The sequence below is a fragment of the Quercus lobata genome, chromosome 5 (assembly GCF_001633185.2).
Source record: "Quercus lobata isolate SW786 chromosome 5, ValleyOak3.0 Primary Assembly, whole genome shotgun sequence".
NCBI lineage: Eukaryota > Viridiplantae > Streptophyta > Magnoliopsida > Fagales > Fagaceae > Quercus > Quercus lobata.
In genome coordinates this window covers 24658345-24680886 of record NC_044908.1, presented here as the reverse complement: position 1 = coordinate 24680886, position 22542 = coordinate 24658345, and the positions used below count along the sequence as shown (strand labels likewise).

The 22542-nt window shown below is 29.5% G+C and overlaps 2 protein-coding genes across 4 annotated transcripts; both read left to right on the top strand.

The window, feature by feature from the left end:
- Positions 1-470: 470 nt before the first annotated feature.
- LOC115990224 lies at positions 471-980 on the top strand. The gene has a single exon (XM_031114071.1). The coding sequence runs from the start codon at positions 471-473 to the stop codon at positions 978-980; it is 510 nt and encodes a 169-aa protein (XP_030969931.1).
- A 20427-nt stretch (positions 981-21407) lies between these two features.
- On the top strand, positions 21408-21815 carry LOC115993044 (putative lipid-binding protein AIR1B). 3 transcript variants are annotated; one of them, XM_031117315.1, is made up of 2 exons: positions 21408-21486; positions 21553-21815. In XM_031117315.1, exons 1-2 carry the CDS (start codon positions 21408-21410, stop codon positions 21813-21815), a joined length of 342 nt encoding a protein of 113 aa, XP_030973175.1. The 3 variants fall into 3 exon arrangements, with proteins under 3 accessions (XP_030973175.1, XP_030973176.1, XP_030973174.1); XM_031117316.1 differs by having other exon boundaries at positions 21408-21498; positions 21574-21815; XM_031117314.1 differs by having other exon boundaries at positions 21408-21815.
- The last annotated feature ends 727 nt before the right edge of the window (positions 21816-22542 follow it).

Below are 22542 nucleotides of genomic sequence, written 5' to 3'. Positions count from 1 at the left end.
AACAAAATTAAAAATTTTGTGTGGAGGTCACGCAAAGATGCAATTCCAATAAAGAAAAACCTGAAAAAGAGAAAGATTTTGAATGATGACATCTGCGAACAATGTGGACAAGCTGAAGAATCGGTTCTACATACAATTTGGGAGTGCTCAAAACTATCTCCAATTTGGGATGCTGTACCTGACTTCGCATGGTGTCAAACTCGCTCATTTGTAGATATAAAGGACTTGCTTCTTTATGTCTCAAATGCAGGAAGCATGATGGATTTATTGGTGGTCATCATGTGAAACATATGGTATCGTAGAAACCAACTAAGATTGAACAAAGATCATCCCATATCATAGGTACTTCAAACCTCCCAACAATGCTTACTGGATTGCTAAAAGGAGAACATCCCATATCGTAGGTACTTCAAACCTCCCAACAATGCTTACTTGATTACTAAAAGGAGAACAAAGTGCGAAGAACTCAGATGGACACCCCAACACCGACCCGAGTTGCTTGGCATCCCCCACCTGATGGCTGCGTGAAAATAAACTTTGACGGAGCAACTTTCAAGGACATCAATAAGGCTAGTCTTGGAATCGTTATTCGGGATGGGTTTGGACAGGTGCTGGCATCCCTATCGGAGCAAATTCAACTCCCTTACTCATCGGACCTAGTTGAAGCAATGGCAGCGGCAAGAGCTATCTATTTTGCTGTAGAACTTGGCTTCTCTAGTTACGTGTTGGAAGGTGACTCAGAATTGATAATCAAGGCACTAAAGAATGAGGAAGACTCACTTGCACCCTTTGGTCACATCCTAGCTGCAGCCAAAACCTCAACAGATGTTAGTTGTATTTCATTTTCCCATATTCGTAGACTTGGCAATTCTTTTGCTCACAACCTTGCAAACCATGCACAACATGTTGCGGGTTTAAAGGTGTGGATGGAGGATGTTCCTCCACACCTCTATTCTGTATTATTAATCGACCATGGTTGATTTTCTTAATAAAATTCCAGTCTTGTTTCTCAAAAAAAAAAAAAAATCAGTCACATAATTCATTAAATAGGTCATGTGGCTAAATTTCACATTGATAGTTTTATGAATCGCTATATAATGAGTTGGAAAAATTTCCCTCCAAAATGATTCGGAGATAAACTCTCCACAAAATTTAGTTTGACAATTCCCCAAGTGTTTGGGCCGCTTTTCTTTTCTTCCACATACTTTATAATTATCAATTATATTAAAGTGTCAAATAAAATATTTGGTAGAAAGTGGACCCGTAGAATTATAAGCAATTGAATCATCTCTCGTAAACTTTATCAAGTTATTTTACCAAGACAAATTTTTTTTTTTTTTGGGAGGGGATTTTTATGTCTATATTAGAACATTAGTATTGGTGGTGTAAAAGCCATATTGCTATTTTTGTATTTTTAGCACCACCAATACTAAAAAGCATGTTGCAATGGTGGAGGGAAAGCCAAAAAAATTTGCCTTTGAGCTATGGTGTACAACCAAAGATGGCTTTGCATTGTAGCTAAAAAGGTATAAAAAATATTTTATTAAAATTTATATTATTTTATTGTGTTGGTGGTGGTGGCTGTTGCTTATTGTGGTAGATATATAATTTTATCATGTTGTTTACACGGTTGTCAAAATCGGGATCCTACATAGGATCGTGAGAGGTAGGTGGGATCGTGAATCGTAGGATCAGATCGTGGATCATAAGATCCTACATATTTTCATATTTAAAGAAAAAGAATACATTAATAATGAATTTGTATGTTGAATAATCACGTAAGTTTATCCATAAAAAACAAAGATTTGTATTATATGATGTAATTTGCATATCATACATCGATACATCTATACCAACGAAACAAATATATCTACGTTTTGACAATGAATGTTTAATTAGCAACCAAGTACTAAAATATTTATCAACAATATGGAAATATTTTCCAAGTTCTAAGTTCCAAGTTTAAAATCCAAAATAAGTTATCAAATGTAAACTAGCTAACGAAAATATGAAATCCAAAAGCAAAATTAATATTAAGGTGAAGTGAACATTTAATTATTCTCATTATAGGGTTCCTATGACCACCATCCTAATCATCATCAACCATTTCATCATTTATGTAGACATTGTATATTTGTTTACTAGAGCTGCAAAAGAGATCAAGATACAACTTCACACTCAACTATTCAAGTTATATCACCCAACAACAATTACAGAGCATGCTCAAAAAAATCAATCAATCAATATACAAATACAAGCATACTAATAAAATTATATATAAGAAAAACATTTTAGTAATATTATAACACAAATTAGTCTATTGATCAAACAAATTTAACAACATTATAGCTTAAAATGGAGCAAAGCCAATATAAATTATTCATTTAGAAATGATGAAGCATTTGTTCATTTTGATTACAAGTGAACTAAAAACTAGAAAACATCTGCTTAGGTTAACATAATTTTATAAAAAATAAAAAATAAAAAGCCATACCATCATAACATAGAAAAATAAAAACTCTTAAAGCTTCATCAAAACCAAAAATTTATCCCTTAAAAAAAAAAAAAAAAACCAAAAACTGATGTTTTAGTCAAATTAGTAGAATCGGTAGGATCCCATACGATCCTATGATCCTATACTATCCTACACGATCCTACAATTTTTACGATTCTAGTGCGATTCTAAACATTTTGGTGAGGTGGGATCATAAAATCGTACGATTCTACAATCCATATCACGGTTTTGACAACCATGGTTGTTTATATTATTTAACTGTGTTGAAAGCTAAAATAAAACTACTGATGTTGGGTGCTTTGTAAGATGAAAAAGTAAAATAGAAAAAGTAGTTTTTTGTGGTGCCAAATAGCTAAATTTATGGCTCCACCAATACAAATAGGGCCTAGACAGGTCGAAAAAGAGAAAAAAAAAATTGCTACAGGTATCATTTCTGCCCTAGTCGGGTTGGAGCATTCCCAAAAAAAAAAAAAAAAAGTAAAAAATATTTTATTAAAATTTATATTATTTTGTTGTGTTTGTGGTGGTGATTGTTGTTTATTGTAGTAGATATATAATTTTATTGTATTATTTATATTATTTTATAATTTTATTGTGTTGCTTTGTAAAGTGAGGTTTAAAGCATCCACATTGGTGGAGCCATAAATTTAGCTATTTGGCACCACAAAAAACTACTTTATCTATTTTACCTTCTTACTTTACAAAGCACCCAATATCAGTAGTTTTATTTTAGCTTTCAACACAATAAAATAATAAAAACAACACAATAAAATAATATATCTACTACAATAAACAACAATCACAACTACCACCATTGGTCAACCATCACTTCAGACAGCACACAACCACCTCCATTAGCACAACCAACCCAATCATGGCCACCCACTACCGTAATCACAACCAGCCCACCACAACTCATATAATATATATATATATACTAGTCGCTAACCCGTGCAATGCACGGAAAAACTAATGACTCTGAAAAAAATGAAGAAATATTTACCTTCTATATTTTTCCATAATTTAAAAGTGTTGTCTAACATTGAACGTTATTGAATTGCAAGTGCATAGTCACTAAAACTTACAAAGTAATTTACAATTCTTAAATTAATAAAGCAAAACTTCCAATAGTTATATATACACACACACTTAAAACTAATATAAACTACAAATATATAAACAAATGCCATGATATGAGGAAGATACACCAAGTTTCAAATTTGAGTAGCAATATAACTTTCTCGTAGTAATAACAATATAGATAATTCAAAATTATAATACCTAATTCCATTATCTTTATGTTGAATCCATACAAATAATTAATTGAAATTAATCCAAACAAATAATTAATCAACCAAAAATCATAGCTTTTAATAAGAAAACAAAAAATCATATGAACCTAAATAAAAAGCATTTAAGGTGAAGAATTAAGATCAACATATGAAAGAAAATTAATTCTAAATATAATAAAAAAATAAGATAGAAAGAAAATCTCAAGCACATATGAAAGCAAATAAAAAATTCGACATAAAAGATAAAATTCATTAATAACAATATAAACAAATATCCACATATGTTAAATTGAAATTTTATTAATAATAACAATATAAACAAATTTGACATAAAATTCATTAATCAAAGAAGAAAGTTGAATTTTTGTTTTTAAGTCTTATCAGAATCTTTGTTTTTATATAGATTATCAACGTTTGAATTTGAATTTAAGTTGGACTTATTAGAAAGATAAAGTTTTACTCATTGTTAAGTTTTGATTAAACAAAAATAATTTTGTTTTAAAAAAATGATAATGATGAGTTTGAGTTTAAGTTGGACTTGTTAAAGAGATAGAGTTTCACTCCTTATTAAGTTTTGACTAAACAAAAATAATTTTATTTAAATAAAATGATAATAATGAATATATATATGTGATCAATCCTAACGTATATCTTAAAAGATCTACAACCGACCACAAAAAATATATTAGATCATGATTTAGTTGTTGTGGTTGAGGATTATATTTAAAAAAAAAAAGAAAATTAAAAACAGTACTTAAAAATTAAAAACCAAGCCTACAAAACCACCTGAACAGCTCAATTTTTTGGAGTGGCTTGAAAACAATGATTAACGTTTGGTTGTGTGAATGCATATTAAACTTAAAATAATTAAAAGTTAATTTTGATTATCTATATATAAATTATGAGGAAAACAATTTTTGAGCACTGATTTTTATAAAACAAAAAAACATGGAAATCATAAGAGTATGAACCTTCAATGATGTCGTCTTCGTCTTTGTCATCATCTCTTTCAATTCTCTGTTTCTTCTGAACCTTCATACTTCCTACCATGGCTTTAATTTGCCGTGTGTGTTTTCTTTGTGAAAATTTTAGTGAGTATGAAGAGTTTTGACCTTGGCAAGGGTTTATATTTGTTGAAATTTTTGTTATAGAATTTTAGTTGAATTAGAATTTTCAAGCTCTTGAACCATATATCTAATAGAATTTTATTTAAACTAAACTATTGTAACACTTGATAAGATAATTACACATTGAAGAGAAATAATAAATATATAAGATATAAAATCTAAAATAAAAATAAAAATAAAATAGTGATGATGTGGAAAATTGTGGGAGTTTCAGAGGTTTCGGTTTTATATATGAAGAGAAATAATAAATATATAAGATATAAAACCTAAAATAAAAAGAATCTAAAATAAAATAGTGATGATGTGGAAAATTGTGGGAGTTTCAGAGGTTTCGGTTTTATATATATATATATATATATATATATATATATATATAAATTATCACCACCATGAACCCACCTCAACAACCCACCCACATTAACAATGGTCATCCACAACACACATCACAGCAACCCAGAGCCACAACCCATCACCAGCCACAACCAGTCGCAACCAACCACAAGCCATACACCGATCTGTCCCATGAAACCCAGCAAACCGATCTGACCCATGAAACCCAGCAAACCGATCCAAACCCACAACCCACACACCGATCTTGAAAAAAAAAAACTGAAGAAGAGTACAAGAGCGAGGTCGAAGGTGAGTAGAGGAAGAGGTGGTTGGAGCTAGGTAGTTGGCAGAGATTGATTTTGGACACCTTTCGTTTTTTGACCATTCTACTTGGGACTATATTTATTCTACAAATTAAGTCAGACAAACGTGTAAAATACTATCACTACAATTCAATATAATTTGTTGTCGATGATTTCGAGTTTGTAGCAAGATTTTGTTTTTATTAACCAAGTTCCACCAAATGTTTTGGTTTCCAACGCTTTAAGTTCTATTGATTTCTGAAGTTTCAAAAGTGAGCGTAGTTGTTCCTTCCAATAATTTTCATTACTATACTAACGGAGTAAGGATATAGTATTCCACATGGCAACTTATTATATTAAAAATTACCCCAAACTTCGAATACAAATTTTCTGTACCACTTTTTGTATTCTACTCTATGTTCCATCAATCATAACTTACCATATATTTGTTTAATTTTCCTTATAAAATAGCCAAAGTTTAAAATGGAAAAAATAAAAAATAAAAACGTAACAAGTTGCAATTGGGGGAACATAAAATTGACAACAAAAAATGATAGAGAAGATCTGTATTCCCAAACTTCAAACTTTATGACAACATAATTGAATGTCAATTTTTGATTATGTGTAATTGATATAGGCTTCCACCTCAACAGAATTACATTTATGTCAATTTAATTATGTATAATATTAGTTCATTGAATGTGTTCCTGGATTAAATGCACATATTAATTATTGATCATTTTCTTTTATATAAGAAAGCAAAAATCTAATGTGGGAAACCACGAGGTTTTATCATGTGACACTTTGTTAAATTATTTTTTATTTAGCCTTCCATCTGGCAATTTTTGCACTATTCTCCTAAAAAATTTACAAAATATATACATAAATTTTTTTAAAAATTGTATTTTCTTTCAAATCAATACATATATATATATACAACAAAAATTACTTTTATTTCAATTTAATTATGTATGATATTAGTCATTAAATGTGTTCCGAGATTAAATGTAGATATAGATTGTTGATCATTTTTTTTTTTTTTCAAATGTGGGAGACCATGAGGGTCTACAATGTGGCACTTTACTATATTATTTTTTTATTTAGCATTCCATCTGGAAAATTTTGCCCTACTCTCCAAAAAATTTCACAAATATATATATAAACTTTAAAAAATTGATCTTTTCTTTCAAATCAATATATATATATATATATATATATATATCAATCAATCAATCAATATTAATATATATACAAAAGCAGAGATTCCATGGGAGAAAGCATGAGGTTCTGTCAAGTGGAACAATCTTCATTTATGCTTCCACCTCAACAAAATTACATTTATGTCAATTTAATTATGTATAATATTAGTTCATTGAATGTGTTCCAGGATTAAATGCACATATTAATTATTGATCATTTTTTTAATATAAGAAAGCAAAAATCTAATGTGAGAAACCATGAGGTTTTATCGTGTGGCACTTTGTTACATCATTTTTATATTTAGCCTTCCATCTGGAATTTTTTGCACTATTCTCCTAAAAATTTTACAAAATATATATATAAACTTTAAAATAAAAAAAATTGATCTTTTCTTTCAAATCAATATATATACACACACACATATAAGTAGACACTTCATGGGAGAGAGCATGAGGTTCTACCTAGTGGCACATTCTTCATTTAGGCTTCCACCACAACAAAAATTACTTTTATGTCAATTTAATTATGTATGATATTAGTTCATTAAATGTGTTCCTAGATTAAATGTAGATATAAATTATTGATCACTTTTTTTTTTATACAAGAACGCAAAAATCAAATGTGGGAGACCATGAGGGTCTATAATGTGGCACTTTACTATATATATATATATATATATATATATATTTTTTTTTATTTAGCCTTCCATCTGGCATACTCTGCACTATTCTCCAAAAAGATTCACAAAATACATATATAAACTTAAAAAAATTGATCTTTTCTTTCAAATCAATATATATATATATATATATATATATATATCAATCAATCAATCAATCAATATTAATATATATACAAAAGCAGAGATCTCATGGGAGAGAGCATGAGGTTTTGCCAAGTGGAACAATCTTCATTTACGCTTCCACCTCAACAAAATTACATTTATGTCAATTTAATTATGTATAATATTAGTTCATTGAATGTGTTCCAGGATTAAATGCACATATTAATTATTGATCATTTTTTTATATAAGAAAGCAAAAATCTAATGTGGGAAACCACGAGGTTTTATCATGTGGCACTTTGTTACATTATTTTTTTATTTAGCCTTCCATCTGGCATTTTTTGCACTATTCTCCAAAAACTTTTACAAAATATATATATAAACTTTTGAAAAAATTGATCTTTTCTTTCAAATCAATATATATATATATATATATATATATATATATATAAGTAGACACTCATAGGATAGAGCAAGAGGTTCATACCCAGTGGCACATTCTTCATTTAGGCTTCCACCAGAAAATAATAATAATAATAAAATAATAATATAATAATAATAATAATAAAATTACATTTATGTCAATTCAATTATGTATAAAATTAGTTCATTAAATGTGTTACGAGATTTAATGTAGATATAAATTATTGATCATTTTTTTTATATATATGAAAGCAAAAAAGAAATGTGGGAGACCAAGAGGGTCTATAATGTGGCACTTTACTACATTATTATTTTTTTATTTTGCCTTTATCTGGCATTTTTTGCATTATTCTCCAATTACTTTCACAAAATATATATATAACTTTAAAAAAATTGATATTTTCTTTCAAATCAATATATATATATATATATATATATCTCAATCAATCAATATTAATATATTCAAAAGTAGAGATCTCATGGGAGAGAGCATAAGGTTCTGCCAGATGGAAAATTCTTCATTTACGCTTCAACCTCAACAAAATTACATTTATGTCAATTAATTATGTATAATGTTAGTTCATTGAATATGTTCCAGGATTAAATGCAACATATTAATTATTGATCATTTTTTTTATATAAGAAGCAAAAATCTAATGTGGGAAACCACGAGGTTTTATCATGTGGCACTTTGTTAAATTATTTTTTTATTTAGCCTTCCATCCGGCATTTTTGCTCTATTCTCCAAAAATTTTTACAAAAAATTTATATAAACTAAAAAAAAAAAAAAATTGATCTTTTATTTCAAATCAATATATATATATATATATATATATATATATATATAAGTAGACACCTCATGGGAGAAAGCATGAGGTTTTGCCCAGTGGCGCATTCTTCATTTAGGCTTCAACCACAACAAAAATCACATTTATGCCAATTTAATTATGTATGATATTAATTCATTAAATGTGTTTCTAGATTAAATGTAGATATAAGTTACTGATCATTTTTTTATATATAAGAAAGCAAAAATCAAATGTGGGAGACCATGAGGGTCTATAATGTGGCACTTTATTATATTATTATTTTTATTTAGCCTTCCATTTGGCATATTTTGCACTATTCTCCAAACAATTTCACAAAATATATATATATAAACTTAAAAAATTGATCTTTTCTTTCAAATCAATATATATATAGGGAAGGACGAACAGGTGAAGGTGGAAGCATAGTGTAATATAATGAAAGTAATGTAAAGTAATAAGTTAGAACAATAATAAGGCAGTAGAACCAACCAAGCAGTATATATCAAAATAATTCAAAGTAAATGAAAGCAATTTAGAACCATTCGTTATGGCGATAATCCGTCCAAGGTGGCGGTAGTAACAAGTAAAACAATGAACATAAAACTGAAAATACTTGTTATTGAAAGTAGTACAAAACACTTACAGCAGTAGTAGTAGTTAATACAAGATCTCAGAACAGGTCGACAATTACAATGCTTGAACTAGTCCTAGTTACAAGGTTTGTTGTGAACAAGGTAGTAGCAGTAGAAACAATGAATTCTCTTTCTAAGAAGGCTTCTTAAGAGAAGGAGTTCTAAGGAAAGAAAATTCTGAAGTAAAACTTATTCTAAACATAAGGGACAACCCCCCTTAAATAAGAAAAATTCGGAGTGAACAGTGTCATGAACAATAACGAATGAATAGTGATAAATGAATAGTGACTGAATAGTAAATTTTCTTTTCTGTCTCCAAATTTTAGGGAATCATCCGTAGAGCTGGAATGTCTGAAAATTTGAGAACTTAGGCCAAATAATGGCGTCTTTAGATTCTAGACCACCTTTTAGGCCATATTATTGGTGCCCAAAAGAACCAATCACAAGAGACCAAAAGAAAGAAACTTTGTCATCTTGTGCCAATTAAGAGTAATTATTAGGAATCTTCAGAAGTATCATATTGGTGGGAAACAAGCTTTTAGCAGTAGTAAACATTGAAGTTTTTTTGCCATTGTGCAGGCCAAACAAATAGGAGAATCAAAATCTTCAGCTAAATCCGGAGTATCTTGAAACAATTTCGATTTTTCAGCAACATATTCTTCAAAGCCATTGAAGTATTTTGGCTTTTGTACAAGCTAGAAAAATAAGTAGTAGCAGTCTTAAACAGTAGAAATCTCAGGAATGAACTCATTAATCAGTGGAAGGAGCATCGGATGGATAGCCATCAAAAGGATCAAAAGGGCTTTGTGGAGAATCACATTCATACTCATGGTAAGTAGCATACTGATTATAGAATCCACAATATAAAATTGGCTCAAACATTGGAGTTTTCCTTGGGATGAGAAGACTTCTTGGATTACAATGATCAGCAATTTGCAAATGAGCAATGGCATCAGAATATGGTCTGGGACCAAAGATAGAAATCCTGTCTGTACTTCCCATGAAATGATAATCTTTCCATAAATTCTAAGCAACATTAATAATTTGGTTATTAAAATAATTTCTCCAACATTCTACAAGAGCAAAAGGATCATCAAAGGGCAATTGAGAATTTCCTTCAAACCATGGCCCTTGGTGAGTGTGACCATTAATGAGAATGAGATGCTTTGAGGGCTGGACGTTCATCTAGTTATCTCTTTCCCATTTTAGCAACGTACTCCAGCATCTGATGGAAACAAAAGGACTGTTAAATCCTTTAATAGCATCCTGAATAATTTGTGGGAGTTGGTTGGCCTGATAATGGCTTGTTAATTTTATGAACTTGATAAAGCCATATTCAAACATTTGGGAAAGCCAGTTAGGGTCCTTGTCATCATCATCATCTGAATCATCAGCAACATATGAACCATCATCATAATTTATCAAGAGGCCGAGAAATGGGTGTTTCTTTTCGTACACTCTAAGAGTACTCCCAAAGTGTTCTTCCCAATCAAGCTGAATAAAGACATTATCACCTTCATCTAATTCATCAGGATCAGGAATAGTGGCAGTAACAAGTTTTTTGAAATATTTGAACCATAGGTCAACAGAACTATACATAGCCTTGCTTCTCAAAATACGTAATTGTATATCCGTCGGCAAGTTGGCAACAACACTTCTTAATAGAGATTGGGTCATAAGACTCAATCTAGCATAATCAGTGCCTATTATAGTCTCATTATCCATTGAATGGATTTCCTCTTTGCCAAAGAGTTGCCTAATGTGGGCTTTAAGACGGCTTCGAAGAGCCTCATTTTCTGCAACAGGGTTATTTTCTGAAACAAAACTGTTTTCTAGAGCAAGGTTATTACGGTGGCTAATATAAGCCTCATTTTGAGCAGTAAGGTTAACAAGATGGATTTCAAGGGCTCTAAGGGTTTTTTGGAAAACATTATGGTGATTTCTAGTAAAAGCAAATTGAAGGCTATCAAGAATGAATTTAATGGAATCTGGTAACTCTGAATAGATTCCATTGTGGAATTGTATATTTCGAGACAAAACTTCTTGTAAAACAATTACCATATCACCACTGGAGTATGTCACCTCTGTCGGGACATCTCCTTGAAGGGATGTTGATCCCCTAGGTTTTACCCCAAAAGCGCCTTCAAGCATTTTAAAAGGTTGTCTCGTTGGGAGCCTTTTGTCTTGAGAATAGCCCTATGCAGGTGCTTTTCCCTTGTTCTTCCTCTCTGCTGAGGAAGCCATAATAATCCACTTACTTGTGGTATAAGTATTAGTATTATTCCACTTATTAGTGGTATTTATCCACGAAATTCTCCGATTCCTGCGAAGAAACATTGATAATTTTAGAATAGTTGATAGTACTTAACATTTTGGTATTATGAATATTACCTTTATAATCATTAGTGAAATTTTGGCAAGAACTCATCACTAGTTCTTGAATAAGTTCATTCATGGGGGAGTCTTTCTTATAAAACAGATTATCAATGTCAATTTCAAACTTTGAAGCAAATTTGAATTTTACTTTTTGTCCAAAAGGATCAGTAGTAATGCCGTCATGTTCAATGAGGAAAGGATATAAAGCATTTATAAATGGCAGACCAAGAATTACGTTATCAGTCATGTTTTTGACAAGAACAGAAGGAATCTTGAAACAGACATTATCATGACAAATATGAGCATTATTCAATTCATATTTGATCTTCATTTGGGAACCATTAGCAGAAACCAATCTTTCAGTTGATTTTTCAAAATAATTTGAAGGAATCAATCCTTCTTGGATACAATTCATATCCGCACCAGAATCAATCATAGCAATAACAGTGAAATGATAATCAGGAGAAATAACAATTTTAACTTTTGTAAACCATTTTGGAGGAAATATTTTATTAACAAGAGCAAGTTGAGGATCAGTGAAAGCATCAGCAATACCTTTATCAGAAAGAAGAGCCTGTTGACTGGATTCAGCTCCATCGTTGTGCTCATCTTGTTTATCTTGTTCATTATCAGATTTATTAAGATCTTTATTAATTTTTAACATTATCAATTCTTGTTTGAGATTATTGTTATCACTTTTCATGCTTTTAAATTCATGTTTTAATTCATTTATCTCTTGTTTAACAATATTAATTTCATGTTGGAGATCATTAACAATTAATTCTTTAGATTTCTTTTTATTAAATCTTTCTAAAGTTTCTTCAAAGCTTATGGTTGGTTTTGGTTTTTTGCCAATTTCATCTCTTATCGAATTTTTCTTAAACTTATCCAAATATTCTTTTTGCAATTCAGGGTTTTGAATTTGATTTATTAGTTGAATTGTTAATTTTTCATCTTCTTCACTCTTGGTGAGAGCATTAATAGTTTTAACAACATTGCAACAAGAATCTCTACAACCGATTTTAATATTAGGAGAATCAGAAGAATCATCAGCAGATTGATAGCAAGAATCAGATGAAGAAGAAAAATCATCTTCCAAAGAATCAGACGAGTTGTTTGATTCAAGAATTCTAAATAATTCTTCTTGCTCTTTATCATCAATATTTAACATGTTAAAATTGTTTTTCAACTTACCAGGTTTTTCTTTACAGTCTTTACTGAAGTGCCTAGGTTTACCACAATTAAAACATTTACCTTTTCCTGATCTTTGTTTAACATATTTTTTAGAAACATTTTTCTTCTTAGCATAGAAATCATTAGCTTTAACAAAATTATTTCTGTATTTTTTATATTTTTTATGGCTTTTATCATGTTTTTTACTTTTTGCCCTGGAAGGAGCAATAGGAGGCAAACCATATTGTTCACAGAAATTTCTCATTTCATATTTAGCTTTTCTTTTATTCTTTAATTGGTGTTTTAACAATTTTTCATCATTACACATATTGATACCAAGTTTTTTAATAGTACTGAAAATATCACCATAGGTTAAATTATCATAATCAATAGAATCATTTTTACCCATTAACTCTTGTTTTACCTTATGAGCAAAGATAGGAGGCAAACCGTCAATAAACTTTTCTTTCCAATAAGGCTTATGACAATCTTTCCGGACCATCACTCTGGAAGTAAAAACATCTTGATACCATCTGTAATCAAACATAGTAGGACAAATCAAATTATTTAAATAATCAGAAACATGAGATGAAATATTGGATGGAGTACCAACAAAATGTTTGAGAATAGTATAGATTAGGCTATTAACACCATCAGGAATACCACGACCAATACTTTCATCAAAAATAGGCAAACCTTCATCATTCTTTTTAACAGCATGTTTAATAGACTCTCTGGATTCTTCAGTGATGTAAGAATCCCACCATCCACGAAGAGTACCAAAAAAACCAATAACAAGTAAATTAACAATTTCAGGTTGATCAAGATCATGGTTATTTTGATAAGCAATACCAACCATAGACATATGACTCATTTTATTAATGATTTCTTATTCAGACAAACCATTAATATTCCATTCATAAAGCTTATCAGCAAAAATAGAAAACTGTATTTGAAAAGATCTCTCTTCAAACTACATATCAAGAGGAGTGGGTTTTGAATACTAGTTTTTAGTGAAAGACATGGGTTTGGAGTTTCCAACAAATCTTTAATTTCTTATAAATTATCATCAAAGATTCTTTTTGTAGAAACAGAAGAAACAGTATCAGAATCTATATTTTCTTTAGAAACAATTTCTTTTTTAGAAATAGTTCGAGTAGATGGAGTACTTGTAGTGGTTCGAGCAACCGGAGTACTTGTAGAAGTACCCTCAGTTTTAACTTTTAAATCAGAAAGCATTTTTTCAACAATTTTAAGAGTCTTGGACTGAGAAGTTTTAAACATAAATTTTTCTCTTTGATTGGGTAAATCAATCAAAGGTTTCTCAGTTTTAACAGAAACAAATTTTTCAGAAACAGGTTTTTCAACAATTTTTTCTTCAATACGGTTAAGCTGTTGACCAATAATATGCAAAGATTGATTAGTAAAATTGTTTTGTTCAATAAGACTAACAATGGGAGTTTGATCATCAGCAATTTTGAAAGGAGAGGCCTTCACTTCTTCTTTTGTCACTTCATCCTTCTTAGTAGTTATTAAAATTGTTTCAAGAGGAGGATGAGTAGACTTGACAATAGTCTTATCTGCTTTAACAAAATTTGATTTTTTTAGCACATTTAAATGTTGTATTGAAACTTCATCATTTGAAACATAATGGTTTTCAAGAAAATTAAAAAACAAAATGTGTTTCTTCAATTGATTCATCTTTTCTAACCATTTTCTTTTAATAAGGTCTTTTTCAGACTGAGCAAAATTATTTTGGAAATATTTTCTTTTGTTTCTATTTTTTGCAAGCATAAATTCATCATACAAAGAAACCAAGTCAACTTCAAAGCTTTCATCCAAAATAGTCAAAACTCTTAATTGATTTTGGTAAATAGGGTTTTCAATAGAAGAAAAATTAGAATCAGAGGACAAAAAGATTTAGTGTCATCAGATTTAGTGTCATCTTCTTCTTCATTAGCAATTCCACTAAATGGAGAGGAAGCTTTAGGTTTAGTAGAATAGTAAACAGAGATAATTTGAGATTTATCACTTGAAATACCTTTTAGTTTTAAATCAAAGGGTTTTTCCAAATTATTTTTCAAAAAATCATTAATCTCTTGATCTCGTTTTGAAATACTTTCAGATCCAGCAAAGGAATGTCTTCCTTCGTTAATCCTCAAAGGTGGATAGTTTTGAAAACTTATTTTAACAATACCATCAAGATATTGTTGAATATGAGTGAGATCTAGTTCATCAAAAACAGGTTTGGCAGGAGGGGATTCTTGTTCCAACAACCAATCATTAGGAAGCTTAACATCTTGCCATTGAATCATTTTTGGAACTTGAATTTTAGCATCAGGGGTTAAACATTGAATTAACATGGTTTTACCATAAGGTTCTCTAGGAATCTTAGCACATGGGTTTATTTGAGTACCCAACAGTCTATAATAAATGCGATAAATTAAAGAAAAAGGCTTACTACCTTCTTCCATATGATAACCAGATGAAGCAATGTTTAAAGTTAAAACTTTAACAATATTTGGATCGTCCAAAGCAAGAGTGAGATCAGGATAACAGTTAAAATAAACAGGACCATCAGACATAGAAGCAGTAATCATACCAAGAATGCTATCTTTAAAGATCTTAAATCTAGCATCTCGTAAACACATAAGAACAGAAGCATTAATACCCTTTCAGGTGAGTAGTTTAATAGCAACTTGAACCATACCAATATGCAAATAACTGAATTTTTTGGCAGTAAGGAATTCATTAATATTTCTTTTAGTAAACAAGCAGCATTTTTCATGAACTTTTGAAATAGAGAATATTTGTTCAACAGTTTTGGCTTTGTAAGCAAAATAAAAAGTACTTTCAACAAAACTAGTTTTATAAACAGTTTTAGTATCAACTTTAGGAATATTCCAATTACGAAAATCAGGGATCAACTCATTATCATCAATAGTGTGATCTTCTTCATTTACAATATCAGGAGGAATACTAGTCCTGGAGCTGATAGAGGAGTTGGATCTCCACAACCTATCCATACTATCCTAGGTTCAACACACCGTTATCATGTTTTTCTCACAATTGTTGCATTTCGTAACACATACCCTTACCAACCTTATACCTCTCATGCCCTACACGCCCTCCCTTGGCTCAAACGGGCCTTACAGTTCGATTCTAGGAATACCTTTACGACTAGGGTGGCACCAACGATGGTAAGAAGGAAACACAACAACAGAATATCAAAGTTTTGGGTAGACATAGACAGAGAGACAAAGAACACAACCACACTATCATCGGCCAGAAAAGAGTGGCTTTGATACCATAAAGGGGGAAGTATGCACAGTTGAAGGTGGAAGCATAGTATAATATAATGAAAGTAATGTAAAGTAATAAGTTAGAACAATAATAAGGCGGTAGAACTAGCCAAGCAGTATATATCAAAATAATTCAAAATAAATTAAAGCAATTTAGAACCGTCCATTCTGGCAGTAATCTATATCTATATCTATATCTATATATATATATATATATATATATATATCAATCAATAAGTTTGTCAATCAATATTAATATATGTACAAAAGCGGAGATCTCGTGGCAGTGAGCATGAGGTCTTGCCAAGTGGAACATTCTTCATTTACGCTTCCACCTCTTCAAAATTACATTATGTCAATTTAATTATGTATCATATTAGTTCATTGAATGTGTTCCTGGATTAAATGCACATATTAATTATTGATCATTTTTTTATATAAAAAAGCAAAAATCTAATGTGGGAAACCATGAGGTTTTATCATGTGGTACTTTGTTACATTATTTTTTTATTTAGCCCACCAGCTGGCACTTTTTGCACTATTCTCCAAAAACTTTTACAAAATATATATATAAAATTTTTCAAAAAAATTGATTTTTTCTTTTAAATCAATATATATATATATATATATATATATATATATATAAAAGTAGACACCTCATGGGAGAGAGCATGAGATTTTGCCCAATGGCACATTCTTCATTTAGACAACTCCCAAAACGAAAATTACATTTATGTCAATTGAATTATGTATGGTATTAGTCCATTAAATTTGTTCCTAGATTAAATGTAGATATAAATTATTGATCATTTATATATATATATATATATATATGTAAGAAAGCAAAAATCAAATGTGGGAGACCAAGAGGGTCTATAATGTGGCACTTTACTACATTGTTTTTTTTTATTTAGCCTTTTACCTGGCATTTTTTGCACTATTCTCCAATTACTTTCACAATATATATATATATATATATATAAACTTAAAAAAATTGATATTTTCTTTCAAATCAATATATATATATATATATATATCTCAATCAATCAATCAATTAATATTAATATATATACAAAAGAAGAGATCTCATGGGAGAAAGCATAAGGTTCTGCCAGGTGGAACATTCTTCATTTACGCTTCCACCACAACAAAATTTCATTTATGTCAATTTAATTATGTATAATATTTGTTCATTGAATGTGTTTATGGATTAAATGCACATATTAATTATTGACCATTTTTTTATATAAGAAAGCAAAAATCTAATGTGGGAAACCATGAGGTTTTATCTTGTGGCACTTTGTTACATTATTCTTTTATTTAGCCTTCCATCTGGCATTTTTTGCACTATTCTCCAAAACATTTTACAAAAATTGTATATAAACTTTAAAAAAAAAATGGATCTTTCCTTTCAAATCAATATACATACATACATATATATATATATATATATAAGTAGATACCACATGGGAGACAGCATGAGCTTCTGCCCAGTGGCACATTCTTCATTTAAGCTTCCACCACAACAAAAATTACTTTTATGCCAATTAAATTATGTATGATATTAGTTCATTAAATGTGTTCCTAGATTAAATGTAGATATAAATTATTGATCATTTTTTTTTTTTTTTTTATATAAGAACATAAAAATCAATTGTGGGAGACCATGAGGGTCTATAATGTGGCACTTTACTATATTATTATTTTTATTTAGCCTTCCATCTGGCATATTTTGCACTATTCTCCAAACAATTTCACAAAATATATATAAACTTAAAAAAAATGATCTTTACTGTCAAATCAATATATATAAGTAGACACCTGATAGGAGAGAGCATGAGGTTCTACCCAGTGGCACATTTTTCATTTAGGCTTCCACCACCAGGAAAAAAAAAATTACATTTATGTCAATTTAATTATGTATGATATTTGTTCATTAAATGTATTCCGAGATTAAATGTAGATATAAATTATTGATCTTTTTATATATATAAGAAAGCAAAAATCAAATGCGGGAGACCAAAAGGGTCTATAATGTGGATCTTTACTACATTATTTTTTTATTTAGCCCTTTATCTGGCATTTTTTGCACTATTCTCCAATAACTTTCACAAAAAAAAAAAAAAGTATATATATATATATAAACTTAAAAAGTTGATATTTTCTTTCAAATCAATATATATATATATATATATATATATCAATCAATCAATCAATATTAATATATATACAAAAGCAGAGATCTCATGGGAGAGAGCATGAGGTTATACCAAGTGGAACATTCTTCATTTACACTTCCACCTCAACAAAATTAGATTTATGACAATTTACTTATGTATAATATTAGTTCATTGAGTGTGTTCCAGGATTAAACGCACATATTAATTATTGATTATTTTTTTATATAAGAAAGCAAAAATCTAATGTGGGAAACCACGAGGTTTTATCATGTGGCACTTTGTTACATTATTTTTTTATTTAGCCTTCCATCAAGCATTTTTTGCACTATTCTCCAAAAAAATTTACAGAATATATATATATATATATATATATATATATAAACTTTAAAAAAAATTGATTTTTTCTTTCAAATCAACATATATATATATATATATATATATAAGTAGACACCTCATGGGAGAGAGCATGAAGTTCTGCCCGGTGGCACATTCTTCATTTTGGCTTCCACCACAACAAAAATTACTTTTATGTCAATTTAATTATGTATATTATTAATTAATTAAATGTGTTCCTAGATTAAATGTAGATATAAATTATTGTACATTTTTTTTATATAAGAAAGTAAAAATTGAATATGGGAGACATGAGGGTCAATAATGTGGCACTTTACTATATTATTTTTTATTTAGCCTTCCATCTGGAATTTATTTGCACTATTCTCCAAACAATTTCACAATATATATATATATATATATATATAAACTTAAAAAAAAATTGATCTTTTCTTTCAAATCAGTATATATATATATATAAATATATATATATATATATATGTATATATATATGTATATCAATTAATCAACACACACACACACACACACACACACACACACACATATATATATATATATATAAACAGAGACCTATTCGGTGAGAGCATAAAGTTCTGCCATGTGGAACATTCTGCATTTAGGCTTCCACCTCAACAAAATTACATTTATGTCAATTTAATTATGTATAATATTAGTTCATTGAATGTGTTCCTAGATTAAATGCACATATTAATTATTGATCATTTTTTCTTTTTATATAAGAAAGCAAAAATCTAATGTAGGAGACCATGAGGTTCAATCATGTGACGCTATGTTACATTTTTTTTTTTTTTTTAGCTTTCCAGCTGGCAATTTTTGCACTCTTCTCCAAAAAAATTTATAAAGTATATATATTTAAACTTAAAAAAATTTGATCTTTTTTTTTCTTCAAATCAATATATATATATATATATCAATCAATCAATATATATGTAAATGCAGAGACCTCACGGGAGAGAGTATGAGGTTCTACCAAGTGGAACATTATTCGTTTAGGCTTCCACATCAACAAAATTACAATTATGTCAATTTAATTATGTATAATATTAGTTCATTTGATGTGTTCTTGGATTAAATGCACATATAAATTATTGATCATTTTTTTCTATATGAAAACAAAAATCAAATGTGGGAGTCTACGAGGTTCTTTAATGTGGCAGTTCGCAACAGTAATTTTTTTTATTGAGCCTTCCATTTCGTATTTTTTGAACTCTTCTCCAAAATATTTTAAAAAATATTATATAAACTTAAAAAAATTGATTTTTTCTTTCAAATCAATATATATATATATATATATATAAATCAATATCAATATATATAAAAGAAGAGAGTTCATGGGAGAGAGCACGAAGTTCTGCCAAGTGGAACATTCTTCATTTAGGCTTCCATCTCAAGAAAATTACATTTATGTCAATTTAATTATGCATAATATTAGTTCATAGAATGTGTTCCTGGATTAAATGCACATATTAATTATTTATCATTTTTTTATATTAGAAAGAAAAAATCTAATGTGGGAAGACCATAAAATTCTGCCATGTGACACTTTGTTATATTATATTTTTATTTAGCCTTCCATCTATTATTTTTTGCACTTTTCTCCAAAAAAATTTACAAAATATATATATATATTTATATATATATATATATATATATACTTTAAAATAAAATTGACCTTTTCTTTCAAATCAATATATATCAATCAATCATCAATATTCAATATTATATATAAAAGTAGAGACCTGATAGGAGAGAGCATGGTGTTCTGCCGAGTGGTACATTCTTCATTTAGGCCTCCACCTCAACAAAATTACATTTATGTCAATTTAATTATGTATGATATTAATTCATTGAATTTTTTCTTGGATTAAATGCACATATTAATTGTTGATCATTTTGTAATATAAGAAAGCAAAAATCTGATAAGGGAGACCATGAGGTTCTATAATGTGGCACTTTGCTACACTAATTTTTTATTTAGCTTTCCCTCTTCCATTTTTTGCACCAAGAAAATTTACAAAAATATATATAGATATATATATATATAAACTTAAAAAAACTGATCTTTTCTTTCAAATCAATATATATATTCTTCTCAAAAAAAAGAAAAAAAAAAATATATATATATATATATAGATCAATCAATGAATATATATATATATATATATATATAAAAGTGGAGACCTTATGAGTGAGAGTATAAGGTTCTACCAAGTGGAACATTCTTCATTTAGGCTTCCACCTCAACAAAATTACATTTATGTCAATTTAATTATGTATAATATTAGTTCATTGAATGTGTTCCTAGATTAAATTCACATATTAATTATTTATCATTTTTTTTTTATATATTAGAAAGCAAAAATCTAATATGGGGAGACCATGAGGTTCGATCATGTTGCACTTTGTTGCATTATTTTTTTGATCCAAGCCAATGTGCCCACGAGGGTCTCATCAATCATTTTATTCTATAAACTCTTAAGAAACCACAATCTCCATCTATATATACCCTATCCCATTTCACCATACCTCCACCAACCCAAACCCATCCTTAATTACAAACTTATAGCCTTGGCAAGTGTGTCTAAAAATGGCTCCCAAGGCTAGTGCAGCCATGGCTTTTCTTCTCTCTCTCAACCTTCTCTTTTTCACAATGGTCACTTCAACTAGTGTCGCTTGTCCACCACCATTGAAGACTCCACAACACTCACAACCCAACCTTCCTACTAATAACCCATCCACTTGCCCCAAGGACACCCTTAAGCTAGGGGTGTGTGCTAACTTGTTGAATGACTTGGTGCACCTTGTTGTGGGAACCCCACCAAAGTCCCCTTGCTGCAGCCTCATCCATGGTCTTGTTGATCCTGAGGCAGCTATTTGTCTTTGCACTGCTATCAAAGCCAATGTTCTAGGCATCAATCTTAATGTTCCCCTCTCATTAAGCTTGCTATTGAATTATTGTGGAAAGAATGTACCAAAAGGCTTCCAATGTGCCTAATAATGATAAGCTAAATCTCTCATTTTTCTACCAAGTTTCATGTTACCTAATTATTTTCACTACATCCTTTGTTGATGGGGTCTGGTTTGAGCTGATATGTGTGAGAGACCTTGAAAAAAGTGTCCCTTGAAAAAGAGATTCGGGTACCTTTTAGGGCACCTCTTTTTTCGGGTAAGTGGTGTGGAGTCACTACTTATTTTTTTTATACAAAAAAAAAAAAAGAAAAAATAAATACATGATTATATTGTTCTCTTCATTAATTGAATAAATATTAAATATTTGAAAAATTGAAAATTACATAACTTTGGGTCCTACTTACAATCTACCAAAAATACATGGCTTACTGTCCGGGTTACATTCTTCCCAAAATAAACAAAGACAAGGCTAGATCTACTTAACCAAAAAACCTAAATCCGGAGGCTAAGTTACAGAATGGGAAGGTGTTAGGCACCCATTCCACCCAGACAGAGTCTGGTCTTCTAGACTCTTATGACCAACGTACCATTTTATGCATGTCATGAATGATATGTTGAACATGTGAATTAAAAATTAAATCACATAAATTTATTTAAGAATGAAGTCTCTCCTTTGTTTTTTTTTTTTAAAAAAAAAAATTCAGATTTGTTTTGATGATTAAAAAAATTGATTTTGATTTGTCAGAAAGCCAGATCTGTTTTGTAGTATGTAGAAAAAGTGGTTTTTGGAGATAAAAATTCAGATTTGTGAT